This window comes from Pseudochaenichthys georgianus, chromosome 13 (assembly GCF_902827115.2).
Source record: "Pseudochaenichthys georgianus chromosome 13, fPseGeo1.2, whole genome shotgun sequence".
NCBI lineage: Eukaryota > Metazoa > Chordata > Actinopteri > Perciformes > Channichthyidae > Pseudochaenichthys > Pseudochaenichthys georgianus.
The window spans coordinates 24,967,296-24,975,918 of NC_047515.1; the positions used below are offsets into that span (position 1 = coordinate 24,967,296).

At 42.8% G+C, this 8,623-nt stretch overlaps 1 protein-coding gene across 1 annotated transcript in view; it reads right to left on the reverse strand.

The window, feature by feature from the left end:
- Positions 1-1,215: 1,215 nt before the first annotated feature.
- The window catches only part of bmp16 (bone morphogenetic protein 16), a 9,045-nt gene continuing 1,637 nt past the window's right edge, over positions 1,216-8,623 (reverse strand). Inside the window, exons 2-3 of the mRNA XM_034098139.2 lie at positions 4,416-4,792; positions 1,216-3,694 (exon numbers count right to left, since the gene is read on the reverse strand). Of these exons, the coding sequence (XP_033954030.1) occupies positions 2,634-3,694; positions 4,416-4,792 (1,438 nt within the window). The 3' untranslated portion in view covers positions 1,216-2,633. The remainder of the gene's footprint in view (positions 3,695-4,415; positions 4,793-8,623) is intronic.

Genomic DNA, 8,623 nt, shown 5'->3' on the forward strand with positions numbered 1-8,623 from the left:
GGCAGGTCAACAAGATATGCAGGCCTATGTCCCAAAACCAGAGCATAGAGCGGCATTCAACAGGTGTCGCTATGGGGCTACAAACATCTTAAAGATAAGGCACCTTGTGTTGATCTAACCACCTCATTGAATGAAGTAGTTCTCTTAAGTGTCTTGACCTGCTATGTTTTTGCTTTATTCAGTTTTTTTTTTTTACAGGCATTGTCCAATTGGCTCCAGGTAGTGGTCCTAAGTGATCTGTGACTTTTTTAAATGATTATTTTATTTGAAATATGTTGTTTTATTTTGTATCCAAAACCATTTGAGGACCCAACATGAATGTGTGACCCCCTTTAGAGAGCTGTAAACTAACACACATTAAACATCATAAGATTAGATTTCTAATTCTTTATGAGCAGCTCTGTGTGTAAAATCAAACTTTAATATATGTAAAGGAATGCTGGAGATTTCAGTTATTCCATTAATATATATATGAGAAGTAATATTACAGTAGAGTAAAGAGAGAAAGGGAAGACCAGGTGATACAATTTATTTAGTTTTAGATTGTCTGAATTTTGATGTAGTCTGGTGCATCCCAGTGTGTTGCTATGTGGGATGATAATAGAGTACGTACAGCACTTTTTCTATGTCGCCCAAAACTAATCTCTCCCTGCTTCCTACAGGTTATTTGCTTCCCTCACCTGTGAGTTGTAGCAAGCCGGTCCATCTGGTGTTGGCTGCGGAGGGCAGGAGCCTTTTTTCTCAAACACACAGGAATGTGAAGGTTAAAACGCTGTTGAAATTATTTGAACCCTGCATTGAGGAATGTACATGTTCTATCTCTTTCTATGTCTTTCTGCCTCCCTGTGTGATATCTATGATTAAAAACGTGTTCACTGTTCACGGATGGTGTGAAGTGGATGAAGGGTTTCATTGGTTTTGGAAGAAAGGGTGTGCGGTGGAGATAAGACATTTCCCCTCACATTGAAACCTCACAGCTGTGTAGAAGAATGTGAAACTTCGTCCTCAGCTACAGTATCACACACACACACATCTTTTTAGATCTCTCTCTGGGACATCTGGTTTCCTTTTTTTCTTCCTGAACATGGCAGTGATTCCACTGTAGACTGAAGAAAACTGTATAAATGTAAAGCTTTTTCCATGCACTCAGGTCCCAGAAAAAGAAAAACAAACTGCTGAAAGGTAGAACGTGGTTGATGCAAAAATAAGAGACAGTTGTGCTGTTTGCTTTGTTTATTAGAGGTATATTGTCAAACATTTTACAAGCTGCTGCTTAAATGTTTCCATTTAGAGAGAAAAATTCAACACTGAAAAACAATTACTATAGCTCAGCAAAGAACACTTTTAAAGCCCCTGTTTGAAAGGCACTAAAGTCCCAGTTTTAATATCAGTCCTATTTTTTCATGACACATGCAGACACAACTAGCAAATACAACACTTGTTGTTACACACTTCAGTAGCTACAATACACACAGCTTTCAATTGACTTGTTAGTTGAGCTTTTAAAGGCAGCACTAGCTATGTCTGCTATCATGTGTAGGACAACAACATGTGTGCAATGATAAGGTTGGAGGTGGATTCAATACATTTATTATTTGTACGGATGTAAAGCTACCATAACTTACTTCATGTGGACGGCAGGCTTTCTGTCTGCTGTATGTTCTGTTGAGTGCAGGTATCTTAAATAGTTTCAAGATGAAATACAACATATTGCTGATATTTAAATACATAACGTGTCTTTTAAGTTAGAATGGCCATTCAGTAAAATTATATATAGTCACAAGACAACCATCACTTGGATTTTCTTGATGTCTGCAAAGGAAATGTACAAAAAAAGTATTTTTAAATAATAGTGATAGTAGTACATTCAAACAATAGCATTATTGTTGTGGTTTTAAATAGCTTGTGATGAAAGGGTGCTTCTAAAGGGACCGTCTTTTATTTTTCATCAATGTTCATAAAAACAGAAGCACCCTACATCTTGGTTTAAATACTGCAGGAACAACACTGTCACACAAAGTTTAGATGTCATGCTAGTGCCATCGTCGTATTGCTAATCTTGATCGTCCATGAGGAAGTTACAGGATTCTGCTCCAGAGCTCACACTGTGTGTCTATGACTGCCTGCTTTGAATGTTCACCGTTTTGGCTGGTAAACACATGAGAGTGAGATGAGTGGCAAACACTGAGATATAGAATAGACATCATCTGATTTTAAAACGCCAGCTCTTGATGAGGGAACAATTGGTATCTTGTTTGATGGTGTAAATAGCTGCATCGCGAAATGGGAAGTAAGTAAGTAATTCCTGGCAGTTTATCCTTGTTGACCACAATTTCTACCTTTTTGTTCAAACATCTTCTTGTCTTTTACTCTCACTCTTTCCCTTATTTTTTTATATGTCTGACCCTCTTATTTTATTTTTCTTTCAAAGGCTTGCCCTTTTTTTTTTTCTTCTGATAATAAATATTTAGTTGCTTTATCCATCTCCCTCCTTTTCACCCTTACATTTTAAATTGTTACCCTTGTCTCTACCACTGTCTGTTTGCAGTTATTTTCATGTTTCTGTCTTCCTCCTATTCCCTCGATGTTTCACCATCCACCTCATGCTTTCTCTGGGTGAGTTCTCTAGCCCACTACCGGCAGCCGCAGCCCTCCACCACCATGTCCTGGTAATTCTTCAACACCACTCGGTCTTGAGGGTCCAGGTAGAGCAGCGCGATGGGGCTGAGGGAGGTGGGGACGCAGCAGGCCCGGGGCACGGCTCCATTCACAGAGTTCACCAACGTTTGCACCATGGCGTGGCTGGAGGAGTTCATGTGGTCGGCCAGAGGAAAGCGACACTCTCCCAGGCAGAAGAAGGCGTCGTATCCGCTGGGTGCAATGATCCACTTGTGCCAGCCTACATCATTGAAATCTACATAGAGAGGATGACGGCGGCATCTGTTACGGGAAAGACGTTTCAGTTTTGCGGCACGACCACCATTTCTCTTCACCCTTCCATTATCGCTCCAACTGCCCCCTCCTTTGTCTCCTCCCCAACCTGGCATTGTATACGCCGTTTTTTTGGTCTTTCCCGAAGCTTGGTCTCTATTGGGGCCCTTGTTGCTGCTCCTGGTCCTCTCTTTTGTTCCTTTTCTCCCTCTCCTCTGGCCTCCACTGGGGGTCCTCCTGCCATGTTTGACTAAGGCCTCTCCACGCCCGTCATGACTGTAAGTCACCAAGAGGGGTCTCTCCTTGGCCCAGCTGTGCTCGTCCTGACCCACGGACCTGCCCACCCTCAAGTGTCCCTGTTTGTGTCTCTCCTCCTCTCCTGTAGCAGAGGAGAGGCTCTGTTCAGGGAGCGAGGAGGTGCTGTTATCAGGTCTGACCTCAAGGAGCAAGCTCAGACTGCCAGTCCCAGCAAGGGCCCTATGGAGGAGCTCTGCACTTAGACTAAAAGCTTCCCAGAAACCACTTGCTTTATGACTGTGGAGGCCGATGGTCAGTACCCTTGTTTCTAGCAGGGTGGGCTTAGGGTCCTCAGGGTGCTCAGTGAGGTATAGGTTTAGTCTGTGGGCACCAGGACCCAGTGAAGCTCTGTCACGGCGGAGGAGCCGAAGCTCAGCGGACAGCACCCTCTCATCGTTAGGGATGGAGGAGACATTGAAGGCGATGTGCACCTTCTGATGATCCTCAGGACTGTCTACAAGTGGCTCTGTGAGAAAGAGGAAGAGAGAGAAGTGTGTACACAAGTTTAATGTGGTTTAAACTTACTGAGGTATTTTTTAAGCTCAATAAAAACAAACAGATACATGCTTCATTAATAAGATTTGTTTATGTTAGATCTAACTTGAACTGTCTCACAAGCAGGAACATTGGCAATATTAGCAAATGAGTTAAATTGCCAGGGTAAAATACCTATTGAGATAGCTTACCCTGAAACTAAGTTCAATTAAAGGCAGGCTGCACTTGGTCCAGAGTTTGAGTATGGTCATGTGTTATGAAGCAATATAAGTGCTTTTGTAATTGTAATTTTGTCTTCTACTCTTTTACTTTTGTGAACATTTTAGATAGTCAACCAGTACTACAGCAGTACCCATTGAGTGATTCAAAATCTGCTGCAGGGACCCTATGTCAAAATCTAGTTTTAAAGCATCATCATTTTAGTTTATTCCTAATTACATATAACTAATAAAGGTGTGTTTAATCAAATGTAACCTATATTCATTATCTTAAAGCATTCCAAATGTTGTGCTGGAATATCTAGAACTTGGAGTTGACCAACGTCAAAACTTCATAAATAGTATCTTTATACCTCAAATGTATTTGATATGCAAACTGAATGAAGCTTTCCTTAAACTCTTATCATTCAAACATTTTGATCATGGTAATAAACAGGTTGACAGCACAGTGTCACGATGTGCCAGTGAGCTTACCGTTGTGGTGAAAGCTGCGTACTGTGTTGGCCTGCTGGATGTGATGGCTGGGGAAGCTAAACGAAGGGTCCTCCACCAGATGATACTGCTGCTGGTGGAAGCGGTAGAGATCCAAGAGGTACCCGGGCACCGACACTCCAGGTCGGGGGTCGGGCTGCGACTGCAGGCCCAGTCGACTCAGGAGGAGGTTCTGGATGGTCTGAGCCACACTGGGCTCCAGGGGGAGGGCACCAGCTGGAGGGGGCTGCCTGGAGGAAGGCACAGTGGACACCTGGCCATGGTCGATCTTGCTGGTGTCTCCACCCTGCCGACCAGACGAGGCTTGAGGTAGCAGCAGTACCATGAGGAGCAGGAGGTTAGCAGGGAACATGGTGGACCTGGAGGGAGAGGTAATGGGAGGAAGGGTGTGATGGGGAAAATAGGAAGAGAGGAAGGGGGGCAAAAAGATAGAAAGGAAGCATTGTTAATTGTGTTTCATCCTCAATGTTTTAAATGTTCGTGTTCCAGAACAATATTCAATCGGCAAAAGAGATCGTTCCTCTGAGATACTCCCGGACTCCGTATATCATGCTTATGTCTGCTCCTTCCTGGACACACTAGTTTCTCATTAGTCTTCAGCCTTCATGTGACATATGTTCAAGATATTTCTGTCTACATAGCCATATGAAGTTGTTTGCTTGTTACTTCTGGCTAGAAACCTGCCATTTAGTTTTTTCTCTGTTAATTTATGGCAAGGCCCATATGTCTCCTAGGACACCTAAAAAAAGATTAATTAAACAGTCTCTATCTGTTTTAATCATGGTGCATGTCTGTGTGTGAAAGACATCACAGTGCTGTGAATAAAGGACCTGGAGCATTAATCACAGGCTGTGGACTCAAGGTGACAAGTAACTGAGATGTAGGAGCCTGACATGATGACAGATGAATGATCAAAACATTCAGTGTTTTTCAATACATTGAGTAAAGAAGACAGAAGGCTTTACATTTAAAAAGTTTAATTAATTTGTCTCTTGAATTACAGTTTTACTGACAGCAACTAAACAAACCTTCATCAAGACCTCAAAACACATCAGATATCAGGGTTCAGTCCTTCATTATCAAAACATTTTGTTTATATTTACATCAACTTTGTTCAGAATCGTTACAATCAAGCACTAATTGCCCTAAGATTTACGACTTCTGCAGGCCAGGAGGGCAATTATTTATAAGAATATGAACAATTCTCAACATCGATGCATACTGTCGAAGGGGAAGAGAAGAGCTTTGTCTTTTTATAACTTTTGAAAAATCACTATCTTCAATGATTTGAACTACAATCTTTGTACTGATTTTTTTTCCCCCACATCGGCGTCACCAGTATGTATATTTAATTTGTTGATGTTAAACCTCAGATTAAGAAATATGATTAAAACATACTATGTTCAAAAGCCCTGATTTAAAGCGTGTCAATGTGTGCAAAAGTTTCTGCTCGGTTCGACGCCTTGTTCTACAGCCAAAACACAGTATGCAGAGAAAGTTGAAAATGATCACAAAGGACACAGGATATGGGCAATCATGTTTCATTACCTGATCCGTTAGGGTGCAGAAAACAGAGTAAATGTTGGACACTTATTGAAAAACAACAAAACAGTTAACCCGCATGCAGAGATACATTCCAGGCTGTGATATGCTTGCATAATGCAACATCTGTGGTTTGCATGTTGGATGCTGTAAAACCTGTCCAATATTTGTACCTTTGCATGTCTCTTTGGAGATTTGACCAACTGTCATGCTGTGTCTCACATTCACACCAACACCCGCTTCATTCTCTAGTTCTTAAGTTACTAAAGCAGAATTCTGACCAAAACCTTTGCCACAACAGAGCAAATGCTTGTGAGAAAATGACTGAAAACAAGCGATTAGCTTATCTCTCTCTCTCTCTCCTTGGCTTTTCTCTGTACGGGAACAGAGTCACAGAGAGAGGGTCACGCAATTACCTCTATGCAAACTGGCTAACACCCTGCACCTCTGTTGTGCAGGTGTTTATTATAACTGAGCCAGTAATTACAAACCAGCATGTTAACAGCCCTCTTAACCTGAAGAGGTTGTGTGGTGAGGTGTTAAAGAGTAACACATGCTGACCTAGGCAATCTAAACTGCAACATAATAGAGTATGGTTGAATGAACAAGTATAATTTGTCTCATCACTTACTCAAAGAAGCACTCAGTTTGTAGTTATCTCTTTTCTTGTCCGAGCACTCGCATATCTCTCTCCTTTATCTCCTTATCTCATCTCTCTTAGGGACAGAGAGTTGATTGAGCACTCTACAGCGAGATAACAGAGGTGTTTATGGCCGATCGAACACATAATGGCACTGTAATGACAGCCAATCTCACCACACTGTCAGAAAAAAGGTTAAAATTAGGTCACAGGTCTGAAGGTGTGTATATTTTAATACACTGTTGTTCATCTGGTACGTGGTTCAAAGAGCAGGCCTGGGAAAAAAAACCCACCTCCAAGCGTGGGATTGTTGCTGGCTATCCATTAAAGTCTTGCAGCCCCACCCAGGGCTGTTTCACCTGAGGCAACAGAGCAGAGGACAATTACAGATTAGACTCTCTGCTGGACAGCCTCTCCCTTATACTGTGAAGGCTTGTAAAGCAGATTACGGACAGAAACACCACCTCTCTCCTGTACTTTCCTCACCTACAAAACCACCCAGGTGACTCTGAGGTTCAAAGGTTCACTCATCACACAACAGGGTGCGTCGCGGCCATTACCACGGACGAGAAGATAAACGTTTGCATGCCGAGGCGGATTGCCCTAGATCACTTTGACATATATAAAGCTTCTCTTTTCTCCCTGGGTGTCTGTGTTATGGCTGCTTTTAGGACATTTAAACCGCGCAGAGAGGTTCCAGGCCTAATTTAGCATCTTTACGTCTCATGTGCAGCCTGATGTCGACTCATTCCAGTTTGCCAGAAAGCCTGACATTTTTAAGATTACACCCCACCCCCAGTTTCTGCTTTTATATATGACTGTCTCAGTGTACACTTTTTATTCCTTTCTCTCTCTGGCTGGGACATGGACTAATCAAATGTTCCAGGGGGGAAAGTGGGAGAGCTGCATGATGAATGGGTCAATGTGCATCTTCTCCCTGTGTGCATGCATGCAGATCAGCCTATTAGACATATGAGATGTGACCTGACCTCCCGAGCAGACAGTGGCGTGACCCTGGCGCGCGGCAGACGGGTGTCGTTGCCGGCCTGCCCCGTGTCTTTCTGAACTCACTGATTAAAACCCCTGGCCCTGGACGTCCGTTGGTTCCTGCTTCTGTTTTTGGCATGCTTCTATCTCACTGCCTCTCTTTTTATCTGTTTATTTCAAACCCTGCTCCCTTTCCTCTTCCTCCTTCCTCTTTGCATTCCTTGACCTTTGTCCTTTTTGCATTGTGCTCTATTCTGTTATACAATCTGTCACTGCTTTTCTCTCTTTCTCCCGTATTTTTCTGACTTTCTAGTGTTTTTTTGTGCTTCTCCAACTCACCTTCCTATTCCCTATCTCCTGCTTTCCCTTTCCTCCTCTCACATTAATGTTGCTCTTTTTTCCTAGGCCCTAAATGAATGGTGTTTTTGCGGAAGAGTGTGGCAGACTGTTGCCGGGCCAGAGGGCCGGAGTGTCACCGCAGCCGGCTGATTTATCCACCGCCGCTGTCTTCTGGTCCCTCAACTTTCCCTTCCTGTTGTTCTTCCCGTGTTTCTTTTCCTTCTCTCATTCTCCCCTATCCCCCCTCCCCTTCCAGCTCTCTTTTTTTCTATGTGCCTCTTTCTTTCAGAACTTGATACATGCAGTGCACATGCCAAAGAGTTCATTTTCTCTGTCTGAGAATGCTCAAATATATGTCATTTCAGACAGCCTCATGAGCCTAATTGTGATGTACACTGTACACCTGAGAACACTTCCGCGGATACATCTGCATTCACTGCTGCTCTTTTTCCATTTGTAACTGAGCCATATAAACGCAGCATGCACGCCATAGTCTGTATAATTAACTGTGAGGTTATGACTGCAGAATACTAGTCATTAATGCACGACTTTGAGCTGTGAAGTTGATATTTAATGGGGGACGGGTTGAAAATGTCCAAAACAGTTGCCACAGTAAAGTGGTGGTTCGGCTCTTTGAAGCGTAACAGATGAAATCATTAGAACAATATTCCAGGTAAGCTGC